Source organism: Tamandua tetradactyla, chromosome 3 (genome assembly GCF_023851605.1).
Source record: "Tamandua tetradactyla isolate mTamTet1 chromosome 3, mTamTet1.pri, whole genome shotgun sequence".
Taxonomy (NCBI): Eukaryota; Metazoa; Chordata; class Mammalia; order Pilosa; family Myrmecophagidae; genus Tamandua; species Tamandua tetradactyla.
The window spans coordinates 143,735,601-143,754,680 of record NC_135329.1 but is presented as its reverse complement, the minus strand read 5'-3'; the positions used below and the strand labels follow the sequence as shown (position 1 = coordinate 143,754,680).

Below are 19,080 nucleotides of genomic sequence, written 5' to 3'. Positions count from 1 at the left end.
ATAGCTGAGGGGCATGACTGGGGCACAAGTGCATGCACAGGTCTAGGCGTGCTGTAAACTGATATTCCTAGGGCTGAAGGATGTGATTGGGGGCTGTGTGCATGCATGGGTCCAGCAGTGTCGTAAACTGATGTTCCCAGAGCTGAGGGGCATGACTGGGGGTCAAGTGCATGCATGGGTCTAGGAGTGCCATAAACTGATGCACAGAGCTTGGGGGCAGTGGGGTAAGGGTGTGCAACACTATGGGTGGGGGACAGGTAGAGCCTGGGTATGAAGGTATGTGCTTGCACCTTGACAGCCTGCAGGGAGCAGGGCAGGGGAGGTAGTGCTCAGGAAGGGTATAGTAAAGGTGGGTTTAGCTGCACTTGGGGTGGGAGTGTGGGGTGGGTACATGCACTGGGGGTTGGTGGGACAGGGGTGCTTGGAGCACAGGGAGTGGGTTGGGTGATGGGGTTCAGGTACGTGGGGTATGGGGTGCTGTGCCGATGAGGGCAGTATATTCAAGGAATGCATGGCCTGGCTTACTTCCTAGTCCCTGTCGCCCCATCCATGCACTCCTGTGGGTCTGTGCTTCCGCGTTAGGCTCCAGTCCTCTACTTCTCAGTTTCTCAACCTCTGCAACCAGGGCTGCCCTATGTGGTACAGAAGGCTCTCCCAGGTCAGCTGGACTCCTAAATCACCATCTCAGTCACCCTCCCATCCCTTCTCTAATTTTTCTTTGGAGCAGGGCTGAACTCTTATCCTATTCAGCCATCTTCCTGGAACTATAATGAGTGAACACTGAGAGTTGAAGTTAAGAACACAGGTTATGAGGAGATAAAAATAGGGTAGAGACTGGGCATTTGGCAAAGGAATACAGACTATGCAACAGAACTGACTGTAAAAATTCAGAAATAATTAAAATGGCAAATTTTGTTACATATAAAAAGAATTATACACCAGGACCAAGTTGGATTTATCCTAGAAATGAAACGTTAGCATCAGAAAAGCAGTTAATGTAACACATGGTGTTAACAGAATAAAGCACAAAAACTACACGATCACCTTGAAAGATACAGGAAAAGCATTTGACAAAGTCCAACACCCATTCATGATAAAACCTCTCAGTGCATTAGGAATAGAAGGGAACTTCCTCAGCCTGACAGTGGACATCTACAAACCCTACAACTGATATCACATGTAATGATGAAAGAACGGCATGCTTCCACTCTAGTATCTGGAACAGGGTGCCTATCTTACTACTTCTATTCAACACTGAATCAGAAGTTCTTGGTAAAGCAACCAGGTAAGAAAAAGAAATAAAATGTATCCAGACTAGAAAGGAAAAATTTTAAATCATAGATGCATATCCATGAATTCGTATATAATATGATCATCATATATGCAGAAAACCCTAAAGAATCCACCAAAATTTACTATAACTAATGAACAAGTTCAGCAAAGGTACAAGATACAAATTGATATACTAAAATCAACTGTACTTCTATATACTAGCAATCAACAATCTAAAACTGAAATTAAGAAAATAGTCCCACTCACAATAGCATAAAAAAAAATATTTAGAAATACATTTAACAAAAGTAGTGTAAGACTTGTGCACTGAAAAATACAAAATAACTCTGAGAGAAACTGAAGACCTAAATAAACGAAGATATTCCACATTAATAGACTGGAATTCTCTTCAAATTGAGCTATAGATTTAATGCAGTATCTATCAAAATTCAGAAGGCTTTTTTATAGAAGTTGATGAGCTGATCCACTAATTATTATGAGAATACAAGGAACCCAATATAACCAAAACAATTCTGAAAAAGAAAAAGTTGCAGGACTTTCATTTTCTGATTTCAAAACTCAATATAAAGCAACAGGGTGGTACTCTCATAAGGGAGTCCAGGAATAAACTCTTACACTTACAGTCACCTGATTTTAAACAAAGGTATCAAGGCCATTCAATGAGAAACTCATAGCCTTAAATCACAGCCTTTTTAACAAATGCTTGCTGAGACAACTAAATATTCACCTGTAAAAAGATGAATTTAACACTTAATTCATAGATCATAAGCAAAAACGAACGTAAAATGGATGAAAGACCTCAGTGTTAAGGGGTTGGGCTTGTTGATGGGGACTAAATGCAAACAGGCATGAGGATCTTTTTAGAGTGATGGAAATATTCTAAAACAAGATTGTGGTGATGACTGTAAAACTGTAGGTTTACTAAAAAAAAAAATCACAGAATTGTATACTTAGAGTGGGTGAATTTTATGGTATGCAAATCATGACTCAATAAAGCAGTTTTAATAAAAACTCTAAGTGGCAAACTCTTAAAAAGCATCTCTTTAAAAAAATTTCATTAAGTTGATGAGGCACAAATTTATCCAGTATCAGTTCCTCCCAGTCTATCTCTTCCTAAATTGGCTTTGAAAAGAGAATTGTGTTGCTAATATTGATTTGATATTAAGTTTGGTATGAGTGAAGACTTAAGTAACTTACACTATGAGAAATTTAGAGTAAAACTTAAAAGAAAAAGAATCAGTTGAAAACATCTAAAAACCCATGCCATATTCTTAGCTAAAATTTTCATATAAATTAAAAAAAACATGTAAAAAATTTCCACTGAGTTTTAAACAAACTGATATAGATTGATAATACTCTGTTTGCAGCTTATCAGAGGCCAAGTCATCTCTTAGTCTTTAGTTCTTCTACTAAAAGTGAGTTTGAAATTAATTCACAACAATGACACCCAATAATTTGTAAAATCCTTCTGATTCTGTTTCTATGCTACAAAGGTGAGCGATACATTAAAGATGAAATGTGCCTGAATAAAAGCTATAGTGATAATGCAAGGTCAACATTGAGGTTTTTTCCAAATTAAATATATCTTCTAACAACATAAATATTCCACTATCATTTTTAAAAAGCCTTCTCATATTGATGGAATATATTAGAGAAAAATAATACTCTAAAGGGAAATGAGAGGATAGCACAATTCACCTAAGCATAAGAAATTTCCATATAATATTCTATAAAGCTATATAACATATTCAGGAACAATAAGGGACATTTATAGGGCAATATAATTAGCTCTTAATATACTAATAGATTAATAACACTGATATAAATTCTAGCTTAAGATCAATTTATATTCCTAAATATAAATTTCTCATAATTCTGGGGGAAACAAATTGTTGATTCTATCTATAAAGTTATAGAACTGAGATGAATTTGAATGCTACAAATATTAAGAATGAAAAGATGTTATATAATATATATATATATATATATATACAAAAAAAATGTCTTCCAATATTTTACTTTAAAATTAGTGCTAAAAAAGAAAAAGAAACTGAGTGGCATTTAAGCCACAAATACGTATCCATTAGAAATTAGATTTCACTTAGACTAATTTTTAATTATTACTGTTTGTGGTTATACGTCAAGTAAGCAAAAGGTCATCTCAACACAAAGAATATCCTGGATTGCAAAGAAGTCCAGAGCCTGCTAAAGATCTACAAAGTTAAAATATATATACAAGATAATAGAAAAATAAGAAACCAGGATGATTAAAGAGTGGAAAATTCTGTAATTTTTTTAAAAGGATTAAGTATGGAAGTCTATAAGGAATATTGAGAACAGCTGATAAGGCATTCTTACTGTTTGAAAATGTCAAGAAACATTAATGCTGGAACTAAAGGCCCACATCCAGTTGTCTAATTCAGAAGTCTTTAACATGTTAGCCTTTTTTCCTTAAAGCCTCAGTTTGTAATGAACAAAGGTTACCATTATTGATGACTTCACTTAGATTTAAGAAATAAAATTCTTTATCTGCTAATTGGTGCTAAGTATCAAGGACTTTATTGGTTAGAGTAGAAAGAAGTAGTTAAGAGGCTTCATAGAAACAACCCCTGCTGGCACATTACCCACTAGAGTAGACAAAGACTACTGATGTAAATTTTTAGATCTCCAGATTAAAATTACCAAAAAGTCCCTTCATATAGCACCAAGTCCATGCTCTGTAAGTAAAAATTTTCAGCTCAGCTAAAAGAAGTGATAAAGTTTGCACTAATTTTCTATATTTTTACAAGTCACTAAGCTAGTAAAGGTGTCATAAAAAATTATAAAATAAGCAATTTATAACTTTTGATATAAACTAAGTTTAATAATTACTTTTTTATCTTCCATGTTTCAAACCTATTTAACAGTAGTAGGAAAGTCGGATGAAAAGTTCAATTCAGGTCCATAAATGTGTATAACTCCCTTTTAAAAACAACATGCATTTCCAAAAGCTATAACCTATAGTATCAATGCAAACTCTCTTTTCAAGTAATTTTACTTACCCTGGACCAGCAAAACCACTATATTAGATGAGACACTGATAATCTGCCTACTCATCTATTTATATTCTTGCTAGACCAGTATCCTTTTTTTTTAGTGTCTTTAAACAAATTGGCATAATAAAATTACAAAATTATATTTTTAACAGGTTAATATTTAAGTTCACATCCATCTCCCTACCCCATATTATTGACAGACCCTCCCAATATGAAAAAGTTAGAATGGCCATAGCCACAACACCCCTAAAGAGAGCGCTAGATAGATCAAAGGTGATGGTGGAGTTGTACAGAGAAGATAGGGTTTAACAAATGAATATGGTTGCTGAATCATTAAATTGATATCTCTTTTAGTCTCCAGTATATTAGAGCAGCTAGAGGTAAAAACCTAGAATTGTGGAATTGTGACCCATGCCAAACTCTGAAATATGTTCTACAACTAATTTGTGGTGCTGTGCTTTGAACTTTATTGCTTTTTTGTATATATGTTATTTTTCAGAAGAAAAAAAGAGTTGAATGTAATGATATAAAAAATATTTATTCCTTCTAGCCTCCTATATTCTGGAGCAGCTAGAAAGAAAAATCTGTAAGGATTGTATGGTAACCCATGACAAATTCTGGGATCTATTCTGTAACTATTTGTTGAAGAATGCTTTGAAAACTATTGCTTTTTTCTTTCTTTGCTTTGTATATATGTTATAATATAGAATTAAAAAGTTAAAAAAAATTTTAAGTGTATATTAAACTTAAAGAACAAAAGTGTAACACAAACAACTACCCCAAATCAAGATGGTAGACTGAGAGATGCTTCAGAGCTGTCCTCCCTACAGAAGCTTTGAAAAAAACACCGAGATCTGGCAAAAACATTGTTCTGAAAGTTCCAGAAAACAGTTAAGGCTTGCAGTAATAAAGTGAGTGCTGAATCAAGAAAAAAGCCACTAAAAAACAGTAGGATCTCATGACACCCTGGCTGGCCCCTCCGCCATCACCTCCCTACTTGGCATGGAACCAGGCCATGCTCCCAGTGGGATTCATGGTCCTGGGTTTGGTGGGAGCATAGTAACTCTTGTGCATATACTGCGAGCATGTGTATCTGGTCCAATCTTCCAGTGGTGGCATGAGGGACAGTTAGGATGTGCTGTCCCAAAATTTGACCTGTGTGCTGAAGGCGGCTCACAGAACTCTCCTACAGAACACTTGGGGAGATCAAGTCCTACTGCCTGGGCAAGAGAATACTGGCTGTTGGACATAATGTGCAGTGCCAGGGATCCTGACGAAACTGTTTCCTAGTAAGGAGGAAACATTTATCTCTGTGTAAATTGGGGGATTCCTAGGGCCATAGGCACATGCCTAAGACAGAACACATGTGCAGAAAGGACCAGGGATGTCCTTACACTTTGGCCTGGAGCTGTCCTCGAAACTTACTTGCACAGGTCAATTTGCAAAGACAGGGAAAGGTGTTTACTTTTCTTCCTTTTTGGGTATCATGCATGTGTGTGTGTATCAGCTCTTTGCATCCAAGGAACGCTGTCATAACACTAGCTGAATATAAGCTTAAGGAACAGATACCTCTCAGAGTTTGAAATTAAGCAGTAACACACTGAAATATCAAAATGCCCAAATTTCTGGCAGGTGAACTCACTGCCCTCCCCTCATGTGGGACATGACTCCCAGGGGTGTAAATCTCCCTGGCAATGTGGTTCAGAACTCCTGGGGATGAGCCACAACCAGCATCATGGGACTAGGAAAATTGTGGAACTGTAACCCGTAACAAACTTTAAAATCTATTATGTATCTACTTGTTAAAATGTACTTGGAAATTTAAAAAATTTAAAAATGATCCTAAATAGGCTCAAAGAGCTCAAGCAAAACACAGACAAAGAACGGGAAGAAATCAGGAAAACAAAAGATGAATACAAAGAGATTATCAATAGAGATGGAAATTATGAAAAGGAAATAGAACAGAAAACCAGTAATAGAAATTAAAAATTCCCTGGAGTGGTTCAACAACAGATTGAAGCTGACAGAAGAATCAGTGAACTTGATAAGACAACTGAAATCATCCCAGTCTGAAGAGCAGAAAGAAGAATGAAGAAAAGTGTATAGAGCCTGAGGAACCTGTGGGATACCATCAAGTATACCAATATATTGTAGGAGTCCCGGGAAGAGAAGAGAGAGAGAATATTCAAAGATATAACAGCTGAAAACTTCCAAATTTGAGAAAAGACTTGAATACACAGATCCAAGATGCTCAAGCTCCAAATAGGATAAACCCAAATAGACCCAACAGCACCATGTCATAAGCAAATTTTCAAATGCCAAGGAGAATTCTGAAAGCCTCAAGAGAGAAGCAACATGTCTTATATATGGTGGCCTCAATAAGATTAAATGCTGATTTCTCATTGAAACTATGGGGACAAGGAGGTAGCGGGAAGACAAAGTACCAAACTGTCAACCAAGAATTTTTTTTTTTAATTGGTAATTAAAAGTTTTTATTTTGAGGTAGAGATGATGCCCCTTTATGTTTCTTTTTTTTTTTTTTTTTTTTAAAAGAGAGGGAGGAAAGGAAGGAAAGACAGAGAAGGAAGGAAGGATGGAAGGAAGGAAGGGAGGAAGAAAGGGAAACATTTTTAAACATTTTCTTGTTTTATTATATTTTGTTTGTTTGTTTGTTTTTTACATGGGCTGGGGCCGGGAATCGAACCGGGGTCCTCCGGCACGGCAGGCAAGCACTCTTGCCCGCTGAGCCACCGCGGCCCGCCCTATGTTTCTTTTAAACATGTTTTATTGTGAAATATATATATATACAAAAAAACAATAAATTTCAAAGTACATTTTAACAAGTAGTTATAGAACAGATTTCAAAGTTTGGTATGGGTTACAGTTCCACAATTTCAGGTTTTTCCTTGTAGCTGCTCCAAGACACTGGAGGCTAAAAACAAATATCAGTATAACGACTCAGTAGTCATACTCATTTGTTAATTCTTTGATCCTTCTCCCAATCTTTAAAGATATCTGGGTTATGCCTATTCTAATTTCCACAATTTAAAAAAGAGAGAGAAAAACTAAACAGATCATGACAATTAAATTTAATACATGATACTGAATGGGATCTTAAAATGGAGGAGCAAAGGCTCAATAGAACATTATGGGGATATAAGATAAAACTGGAATACAGAATGTAAGCTTTACATCACAATTTTTTGAACTTGATAACTGCACTTAATTGATTACATTAGTGAACATCCTTGTTCAAAGGAATATAAAGAAGTATTATATAATTAAGGAATATGGTGTGTGCCACCTGCTCTCAAATGTTCAGAAAACAGATAAGATAGATGGATAATAGATAGACTCATACAGCAAAGGTGACAAAATATCAAACTTGATAGATCTGGGTATCTGGGGTTGAAGGTATGTTGGAGTTCTCTGTATGGGGTTTGTATTATTTTTGCACCTGTCTTGTAAGTTTAAAATCATTTCAAAATAGAAAGTTAAACCAAAACAGAAGTATTGCAAAGTAAAAAAAAAAAAAAAATTCTTATAGAATTAATAAACTTTAAAACTTCATTTGATTATAAACAGCTGATATAGTTTGCATGAAAAAAGTGATTTATAGTTTAATCAGCAACTTAACTTCATGAGTAACAAATTTGAAAGTGTTACGGGGGGTGGAGAATTATGTCAAAATAAATATTCCTTGGGTCACCTTATTCTTTGGTGGTTTACAATTATATTAGCATATTGCCATCTGTAACCCCATCTGATGTATCCTCTTCATAAAAGTGCTTCTAATACTAATTCATACTTGTTTTGGAGAGACATTTCCAAAAACAAATAAGCCTACATTTCAACTTATTTCCCACTGCTGTGAAAGCAGCCATTTTAAGAATATAAAACACATTTTAGAAAGTATGTTTTTTTATTCAGGAACTATTTACCTTTGATTTTTTTCTCAGTGGGGTTTAGCATATTCCCCTTTTAAGAAAAAGTACCTGAAAATTAGAGCATGGGCAGCCTGTGAATAATACAACTGTATGCCAAATACACTGAACAAACAAAAATTATACAATACTTGTAGGTATTTATACCTGACCAAGACTATTCTAGTACATATTCAATATATTATCTTTGATTAAACATTTTACAGTTGGAGATAAAATCAAATCCTTACAAAGGCTTATGATTTACTATTAACCTAAAGCCATCTTTATAGTTCCAAAAAGACTGCAGAGAATGTTGCTATTTAAAATACAAATTATTTCTGACAAAACCAAAATCAATCAGTAAAGATATTTTTTCAGAAAGGCCCCTTCAAGTAACAAATTACATTTAACATACCTGTAATATCAAGAACCAAAGGAGACGCAATGTAATATCTATGAACTGTTTCAAGAAGTTGAGCACCATGACCTTGACCTTGAAATGGAGTCAATATCAGCATCTGACTACAGTGAAGAAATTATTTTAAAATTAAAATATCACATAACTATTTTAAAAACTACAAACCACTAAAGTATTATGAAAAATTTTAAAGTTTGTGCAATTTTTTTTTTCAATTGACCTTCAAGAAATCCAAGAATTATTCAAATACTCAAACTGGTTTAATCTTCCAGAGTTTCAAAGGGAACAATGAAATAAATCAGTATATAGCCAGTGAATAATAGTGACTTTTTTTTTAAAAAACAAATCAACACTATTATCACAAGTATTGGAAACTTCAGCAGTTCCTTCTTCTGAAATAAAAGACAAGGCACGTGTTATACTGCCAATTACCTTACACGTGGCCGGGTTTTGTCTGGGTACACATAGTAATTATAGACTGTCATGTAGCCTACGGTCGCAAAGAGCGTAGCTCCATCCTTATTATACTTCTCAAATCTGCAGATAAAACAGAAAGCCAAGCAGGTCAATTACAGTCGCGCTCCCATGCAGTGTCCATTTTCTTTCCCATTCTATGACTGAATTTTCAGTGTCAGCAAGCTACTCTGTGAGGGCCCAATGGGTACACCTGCTATGTTCTGAATGTACAATTCACTTAATTGGTGTGCAGCAACTTGGATAAATCAGACCTCTTTACATCACTTCAGTGCACTTGCCTATTATAAAGATGAATAGGTGGCAAGTAAAAGAAAACACAGGCAAAGCTCATTTTACTGTTTAAGCCTACATTCAGGGCCCCAACGGACAACAGCATTTAATTCAGCTCTATTCTCAAGGTCTCCCAAAGCATAATGAAGGAAAACTCAAGCCTCTTAAACAATAGTTTTTCTTTCCTGGGAAAAATATCATTATACTATCCCAATAATTGGGCTGCCACAATTAAAATGCTGGCTTTGTGGAGGTAATAAGGTCTACTGTTGCCTTAGAACTGTACTTACACTAGAAAGTAGTGCCATCTTTCATCATCGACGTCAATAAAGCTAGCAGTTTCAATAAACCACATCAAAAAGGTCTGAAGCCTTTCATGATATTCTCGAAAGCCTCTACATGTCATGTCAGCCTAGGGAAAAAGCCAGGAAAAGTCAGGTGAAACTCATCACAGAGGTAAGTGAAAGTCTACACAAAACAAAACCATCCTGTGGGAAAATGTTTAGAAGTCTCCGATTAAGATGTGTACACAGACACACACAGAGAGAAAATAGACCTGTTTTTAATGCTGATAAAACCTGTTTCCTGAAGTTAGAACAAATCACTGAAAATAACACAACAAAATAGCATACAGGTTTCAGGTAAATAGAGTAACTTTACCCCCAAAATATTAAGACTTCTCTTTACCTTGTATATCTGAAAAGTAAAGTTCTCTCCTCCAGTTGGACTAAGAACTGAATATGTATGCAGTAAGGTTCCGAATGGCTTGAAATCAACTTCCTTTTCCAGCAAAGACAGAAAATCACTTGTGTTTGTGCAAAATCCAGGGGGAATGATCTGCCTAATTTTGCCCTCGACATCATCTGCCTAAAGATGAGTTAAAGGACATAAGAAATTAATAACAAATCTGACTTTTGGTTAAATATGTTCAATATCTTTGGAATGGAAAAAAACACAAAAAATCACAACACTTCAGTTCACCTTTAAATCAGAGAAGTAAACATAGTGAACTGGAAAAGGATGAGTTATACGCACACAAAGCTACACTGACACACAAATTTGAGATGAGCATAACATAGAAATAATATGAGAAAGCTGATATCAACTGCAAGAACAAGAGTAAGCCCAACTCTGCAAAGTTTTTCCCTTCCCTTATGTGGGGAAAAGTTTCATGCACTAAATTTACTTTCCTGAAACCCATTACTTCCAGAGGGTTCCTAGGCTAGATAAGCCCTGAAACCCAGAAAGGCCAGCCTCTCCAAGCCTCTTCCTTTATCAACATGAAAAAGTTAGAAAGGGCATAGCCTAAAGATCCTTAAAAAATGGGAGAAGGATTAAAGGAGGAGGAGGAGTTATAATAGAGAAGATAGGATTTAACAAATGAACATGACTACTGAATCATTACACTTATAATTCTTTAAGCCTCCAGTGTTTTGGAGCAGCTAGAAGGAAAAATTTGAAACTGGAAGGTAACCCATCCAAACTATAAAATCTGTTCTAAAGCTGCTTGTTGGAGTATTCTTTGAAAATTACTGCTTTTTCTTTTGTTTATATGTTATATTTCAGAATAAAAACTGCTAAAAAAGAGTAAGACCACTAAAAATTTTAACATCATGCAGGAAATGTTGATTCTGTCCCTTCAGGATAATTTAAACTACCCAAAACAAAACACTGCTTATTATTTTATACATGTCAAAGAGATCACAGTATCGACAACATAAAAGATCACCAGCAGTAGTGAGATGAGGCCTGAATTTGAGCAAATGAATAGTTAACTCCCCAATGAACAAATAGACAGGTCACAACTCTCTCATATACCAAATTCAAAATTAAGAAGATAGTTTTTAGGAAATACAAAAATTACAGAGCTGATACACTATCCATTCATCTCTACAATATAGCATAATTTTTATAGACTTGGATTTGTGAAGATAAAAAGAAATAAGTCTGGACAACAAAATTAAATTTAGAGATTAAAATTACGCTTGTTAAACAATCTTGATGAATGTTAAAACTATCATCTGAGCAGACTTCATAATCCTTTTCAAAACCCCAAAAGACCACTTGATTGAATACATTTACTACTTCTCTTTAACCATGAATATTTGATGAAGGCTTACAATAAAGTATTACTGCTTCTCACCAGGCAATAAAACTTAATGAATTGGTCTCAACTTAACAAAACCTTATCCCTCAATACAGTCCCTAAAAGCCTGACATTACATTCAACAAAATGAGCTTGCATTCTATTCAAACTTTTTCCTGAACAATGAAGCCAGGTTTTTACTTAATGGAGTTTGCCGTGAGTTCAGCTGTAATGTTTGTATTGTATCTATTTCCACAAGGACTGACACAAGAACACTTTGTGTTAACTTACTAAGCAGCTCTTTCATACCGTTTACATGCATGATGGGTATTAGTTCTAAACCAAGACCCTTGCTACTTAGCATTCAAAACAGGAAAATTAAGATGCTTAGGACAAAATACACTACAAAAGGCTAATACAACATGCTACTAATTCCTGTCCTTTCAACCATCTTTTAACTAAGTAGAAGCAATGCACCTGCAGATGAATAGCACTTTATTATCATTCAGTTACATTTTAGGATTGAGAACTAGAGATGGAGTTTATCACAAACAAGTTTTATTCTCAATGCTATGGTTCCACCAACATTTATATATAACTTGTTTATATCTATAAAAAAGATCTATTATTTAAGATATAGCTCTTCAACATTTTGCTTGACAGCTTATTTCTAATACATACATTAGTCCTTGCAATTCATTCACCCTCAAGATCAAATAAATGCATTTAATAGAACTATTTTTACTTATTTTTATGGTACTATTTAAATATTTTTCCTTGAAACTGCTATCTAATGATAAAAGACCATCTTAAGCATATTTTATAGAATCAGTACAATTTCAGTAATTACAAGAGGAAATCTTAATAATGAGGGTTTTAATAGGTCTGCTGTGAAGCAATTAAAATCCAAAATGCTGATAAAGTAGTACAATATTAGTTCTGGGTAAAAGAAAGCTAAAAAACTTACATTTAAATAAAGAGACTTATAAGCAATAAAAAAAACAAAACAAAAATGAAGGCATTCACAGCATGTATAAACATAATATTTGGAACTCCTCCCTATGTCCTTTCATCTCAATAAGGTATTGTAAAGACCAATCAAATCTCTTTACCTTTCTTCCATCAAATCTAAATCTACTTCAAACATGTCTCAGGAACTATAAGGTCCAACTGGCAATTCTGATGGAAGATAAAGAAAGGCTTGAGCTCAATAAAGTTAAAGGAGAGTTAAGGATTAACTTTCAGCCCTAAAAGGACACCTATTTTTTTGTGATAAATATCTTCAAGTAAAATATTTTGCTCACATATAAAATAATATATAAAGTTTACATATTATTTTAATAAAAAGAAAGAAAATCTAATGTGATGTGTTACATACACAAGGATTGGAGGAAACACATATCTGATACACTTACATTTAAAAACACATAATTAAAACCAAATAGCTCCTTAAACCTTGAATTCAAAACTTTTGGCTTTGCTAAAGGAAAAAATGCCTGCATTTCTCTATTAAATGGATTCTGTTTTAAGATTTTAAAAAATTCTATACCCACCATGTCTTAGAGATCTGTATTCTTTCCTAAAAAAATAAACATAATTTAGTTCAGTTAAATTTTAAATATTCATTTTCAAACTGGGTAACTGGCCAGGTAATAAAATCATCAATAAAGAAAAACCCCATCTAATCAATTTTTAATTGAAGGTAGAGTTAAAGATCAAATGAAACCTTTTAGAGTCAATGCTTACAGCTAAAAGTCTTTGAGATCTATTTTCAATTTATACTTCAATTAAAATTATATAGAAATAGAGAAAGGCTAAGACATTAAGCTCTAGAATGCAACCTGACATTGAATTAATAATACCTCTTGTAAATGTTTTCCTAACATTTTGGGAATCTAAAAAATGTCCTGTGTTAGGTGGGTGATGATGAAATGTTTCAGATTGCATATTCTGTCACTAAGGTCACTTTAAATTCCAGTATTCTATACTTCGTTACATATGAAGGTGTTCATAAGTTCACACAAGCAATTTTGCTTTTCCTCATCACTGCATAAACAATGACATCCCTTTTAAAAACATGAAAAAGTTAGAATGGGCATAGCCCAAAGACCCCTAGAGATTGGCAGTAGAATCAACCGAGAAGAAGGAATTATAAAACAAGACAAAATTTAACAAATGTGGATGACTGCTGAGTCACTATAATGCTGTTTTTTTTTTTTTTTTAGCTTCCAGTATTTTGGAGCAGCTAGAAGGAAAAACATGAAAATCTGGAATGGTGAAACTTTGAAATCTGTTCTGTAATGACTTGTTTGAGTTTCTTTGAAAAATTATTGCTTTTTTATATATATGTTATACTTAACAATAAAAAAACATTTTTCAAAAAAAACAAAACAAAACAAAACAATGTGCCTGAACTATTAAACAAAATTCCAAGATAAAAATCTAAATATAATATTTTAAAGCTTTTTGTAGTTTTTCATTTCTTCAAGATTAAATTTTTATAAGTGTGTGGAATTTTGTTATAGAGGCTAGAGAATCCAGAAATTAAAAACAATCTCAACTATTCTCAAATTCAGTCTACATCGATGGGCAACAAAGATAAAACAGATGGTTGAAATTCACAAATACAAAACCTAATGAATGTATTACCACTTCCTCTACCAAACCTTCCCCAGAAATGCTAATAGTTAGGAAAACTGAACAATCATAGTTCATACCCCTTTACTAATAAGCAATGAAACTACTTCAAGAGAGGTCAGGAGGCATTAACAAAAGCAAAGTTCAGGGACAACCATAAGATAGCCACCAGTGTCTGAAGAATCAAAGTTATTGTACTGTGAAATTCAGAATAATTATACTGTCTTTAAAAATGGGACTAGTAAGGATTTTATAGGCATCTTAATTTTAATTGTAATTGAATAATTTTAGGCGCAACTGGAAGATATATTTTGGAAGAGAAAAAGAATGGATGATGATGAATTAATGTCATGGCAAAATTCTAATAAATAAACAAACTTCTAAGCAGATTTGCTGTGGCTTCTAAACATCTAAACAAGGGTATTTTCACGCTGAAAAATAGCACTACATGGTACGGCCTGCAAAACCTGCAAATATGACAAGTTATATTACAGTCTTAAACTTAATATCCAAAACAAAATTGATTTTTCCCACTTAAACCTACAACTTCTTCAGTCTTCCCTATTCAACAGCAAATTGTACTGGCTCTACCCCCAAAATATATCTTCAGTCAATTGAATCCAATGTCATTTATACTACTGCAATGTTCTGGTCTCCCTTCCTTCATTCTTGCCTAGTACAGTATGTTCTCTGTACAGCAGCCAGAATCATTATCTTTTAAAAATGTAAATCACATGTTAATGACCACCTCCCACCCCTCTTCCTTCTACCTGCTTAGAAACTCTAAAGGCTGCTTACTACTCTTAACTCTTCCAAGCACCTTATTTGGGCATAGAAACCCTACATCATCTAGCTCTGTCAACCCCCTTCAACTATCTCCTACCCCTCTCTCCATAATCACAATAATTCAACCACGGTGACCTTTCTGTACTACAAAAATGCCAAAGCGGTCTCATTTCAGGGACTTTGCATTTGCTGATCCCTCTGCTCAGGAATATTATGCCCAGATAATTACACAGCTGGCTCCTTTTCATCATTCACGATCACTTAAAACACTGATTCCTCAAAGAGACTTTCCCTGACCACTCTGTCTAAAAGTTAAGTCCCTCTCCCCAGACACTCTAGTACTCTAAGATATTTCTTCACAACATTTTACACTATCTGGATTTAACTTATTTACTATTTGTTTGTTTGTTCTCTTTGGCTAGAACGTATCTCCATGAGCAGTGACTTTTTGTTTGCCACAGTATCACCGGCATATAGAACACAGAAGGTACTGTGGAATGAACACTCCCACTGCAAACACTCCCACTCCAACACCCACTACCCATTCTTTTTTAATAAAGGGGAAAGATGTCTTTGTTTGAACATTTAATATAAATGATTTTTCACCATGAAGCAAATAAGTAACCCTACCAAAAGACTTTATAAAAGATTAATTCCTTACTCCTGGCACAGTACTTCTAAATGGAAACACATGCTTTTCAAGAATGGAACAATTAGAAATCAATGCAAATACATAGCTATTTTCACTGCATGCAGTATTTGAAAGATTTATCAATAACCAAGTCAATAGTTCCTTTGGAACAGATCAATTAAGATCTGTCAGCATCAACTAAATACACAGACACAAACGTAACAAAAGAAAGCAAAAATAAATAGATAAATAAATAAACCCAAACCTTTATAACAAAATGAATTTTGTGTAACATAAGGAAAAACATTGCCTGCACTTTTAGTAAGAATATCTAGCTGGACTTAAGTCTGGAGAACTTAATTTAATAAGAAAAAATTTGGTAACAGAAAAACTCCATTTTAATTATTCTATGTTAAATGCTACTTTATTTAAGATTAAATCTTTTCAAGTATCAAATCACCACAACTACAGGAATTGCTTTTATATCTGCAAACTTTAAAAAATTCCTAAGGGACACAAAACAGAGAATAAAACATATTAAGTGCAGTTACATATTATTTATCTAACATGCTCAGTCATCTCAAATAAGGCTGAGTAGCAAAAAAAAGAAGTGCGTGACATATTTCTGACACTAATGTTAACAGAAAAGAGACTATTTGGGACCTCTTTCATGTAACACACAAGTTATTTTATACATGATTCCATTAAACTTACTGATATGGGTTTTTTTTTAAGAGTTGTAAGTTTACAGAAAAATCATACACTAATATGGTTTTGTAACCCATTAGACATAAGATGTAAAGGGACTGTTTGCAAGAGGATCCCACAAAATCACATCAGTAAATTGGGAGCTAATAGCACAAAATCACGGGAGAGGAAAAATACATACTGTAAAGGCAGAAATAAAATTAATAAGCACAAGAGTCTGGACACTCTTAGAAAAGGTCCATCTAACATCTTTAAATAAGAATATTAACGTAGATTATACAGAATACCACTAAGTAATAATCTTAGTACAATCTGGATTATTTACTAGTTCTCTGACTTTGGCAGAGTCCTTTACCATAAAATAAAACTGAAAAAATTAGCCAGAATAAACCAGAAGAATCTAGCTTGTTAGGACTGAGCTCAGAACTTAACTAAAATTCCTGATGGCCAAGGCAAAATGCAAAACATGAGGATTTACAGAGCTTACTTTTAATAAAAAGAAGCAAACCAGATATGAATAAAGAAAACAAAAGAAACAAACTTAACAGAATGAAATTACAGAAGTGCACTATATGGATTTCTTTAAATGCAATTTTATTTATATACATTCACACACCATACAATCAATCCAAAGAATACAATCAGTGGTTCATAGTATCATCACATAGTTGTGCATTCATCACCACAATCAATTTCAGAACATTTTCATTACTCCAAAAAGAGAAAAAAAAGAACACAAAACATCCCTTACGTCCTAATTCCTCACTCCCACCCCACACCCCCAATCACTGAACCCTAGGCACTGGTGTGGTATATTTCTTACTGCTGGTGAAAAAATACTAAGATATTATTGTTAACTATAGCCCACAGTTTGCAGTAGGTGCATTTTCCCCCATACACCACTGTACACTGTATTATTAACCCCTGTAATAGTTTCATTAATTTGTTCTAGTTCATATAAGAAACTTTTTATATTTGTACTGTTATTCACAGTTATCACCCACCACAAGATTTTCTGTGTTATACAGTCCCATGATTTAACTTTTGGCTTTCCTTCTGGTAACACATACAGCTCTAAAATTCCCCTATCAACCACATTCACACATAATTGAGCACTGTTAATTATACTCACAATAATGTGTAACTAAACCATCTATCTACTTGTTCTAATTTTAGCATATGTGCTGCTAAAGTGAGGATTTTTAATGCAAATCACATTAAACAATAATCTAGTACTTTCAGTATATTCATTTGTAACTATTTAGTTCTAGACACTATAGTAGGCATTTTTACATACTGCATGTTTGCTCATTTACTCCTCCTAACAGTCTGTGCTGATGTGAAATTGTTATGGACCCCAGAAAAGCCTTGTTCTTCTAATCCTGATTCAATATGGTAGAAACTCTGATTAGACTGTTTCCATGGAGAGTGACCCATTTAACTGTAGGTGAGTCCTTTTGATTAGATGGAGCTGTTGCTCTGCCCATTTAAGATGTGTCTTATTTTATTGAAGTCCTTTAAAATAAAGGACATTTTTTTTAGAACATTCAGAACCACAGAGCCAACACGAGACCCAGAGGTTTGGAGATGCAGAAAGTCAATGACCCCAGGAAAGCTGCATGAAATCAGAACCCAAAGACCCCAGCAGACACCAGCCACGGGCCTTCCCCGCTGACAGAGGTGTTTTGGACCTATCAGCCTTTCTTGAGTCAAGGTATCTATCTCTGGATGCCTTGGTTTGGACATTTTTACATCCTTAGAACTGTAAGTTTGCAACTTAATAAATTTTCTTTATAAAAGCCAACCCATTTCTGGTATATTGCATTCTGACCACATTAACAAACAAAATACTGTCCAATCAGTATTATTCTTATTCTTTATCTGATAAAACAAATTTAAGAGTTTAAGTGTTATATCCAATGTAACATAGCTACAAAAGATAAACACCCTAATTTGTAATCCAGTTCTCTTAACTTGAAGGTCAACTACCTACTTCCTCTTAAGTCCCAAACAGTGCAGGTGTCTAATTCTTGATTCATTTGCTTCATACCAGAGTTGAAGATAGCAAAGATTAACCTTTTATCATGAAGATTAAAGACTCTAACTTGCAGCCTTGCTCAAAAAAACGAGGTACAGGTAGTAACCAGAAATAGGAAGCAATCCAAGTGTACATAAGCAGGTGACTGAATAAACAGAATGTGGCAAATCTATTAGTGGAATACTATTCAGGCATAAAAAGAAATGAAGATCTGATACATGCTACAACATGGATAAACCCTAAATGCATCATGTTGTGTGAAATGAGACTCAAATAATATTGTATGATCTCACATACATGAAATAATTATATGCAAATTCAGAGAGACAGAAAGTAGGATTACAGATAACCAGAAGTGGAGGTGGGGGTTAAAGAGGATAGGGAATGGGAGTTAAAGCTCAGTGGGTACAGTTTCAGTTTGGGGTAATGGAAAAGTTTTGGTAATGGCTGATGGCAATGGTATTGTGAATGTAATTAATACCACTGAATCACATAATAGAGAGTGGTTAAAATGGGACATATTACATTGTATGTTACAAGACCAGAAACAAAACTAAACTAAACTAAGATGCAGGAATACATAGTGACATTGCAAAGACTTTTCTCCAAAAGCAGCACAACTTCTGGGTCAAGATGGCAGCTTAACAATGTGCGCATTTTAGTTCGTCCTCCAGAACACTACTACTAAATAACCAGAAACAGTACAGAACAGCTCCTGGGGCCACGTCAGTGACCAGACACACAGCGTACCCCAGTCTGGACCAGCTGGACCGGC

The 19,080-nt window shown here is 34.4% G+C and overlaps 1 protein-coding gene across 3 annotated transcripts in view; it reads right to left on the bottom strand.

The window, feature by feature from the left end:
• Positions 1-19,080, bottom strand: part of HAT1 (histone acetyltransferase 1) — a 132,035-nt gene that overhangs the window by 16,513 nt on the left and 96,442 nt on the right. For all 3 annotated transcript variants that reach the window (XM_077154139.1, XM_077154140.1, XM_077154141.1), the window contains 4 exons: positions 10,107-10,286; positions 9,710-9,831; positions 9,105-9,209; positions 8,670-8,776 (listed from right to left, as the gene is read on the bottom strand). In XM_077154139.1, coding sequence (XP_077010254.1) covers positions 8,670-8,776; positions 9,105-9,209; positions 9,710-9,831; positions 10,107-10,286 — 514 coding nt within the window. The remainder of the gene's footprint in view (positions 1-8,669; positions 8,777-9,104; positions 9,210-9,709; positions 9,832-10,106; positions 10,287-19,080) is intronic.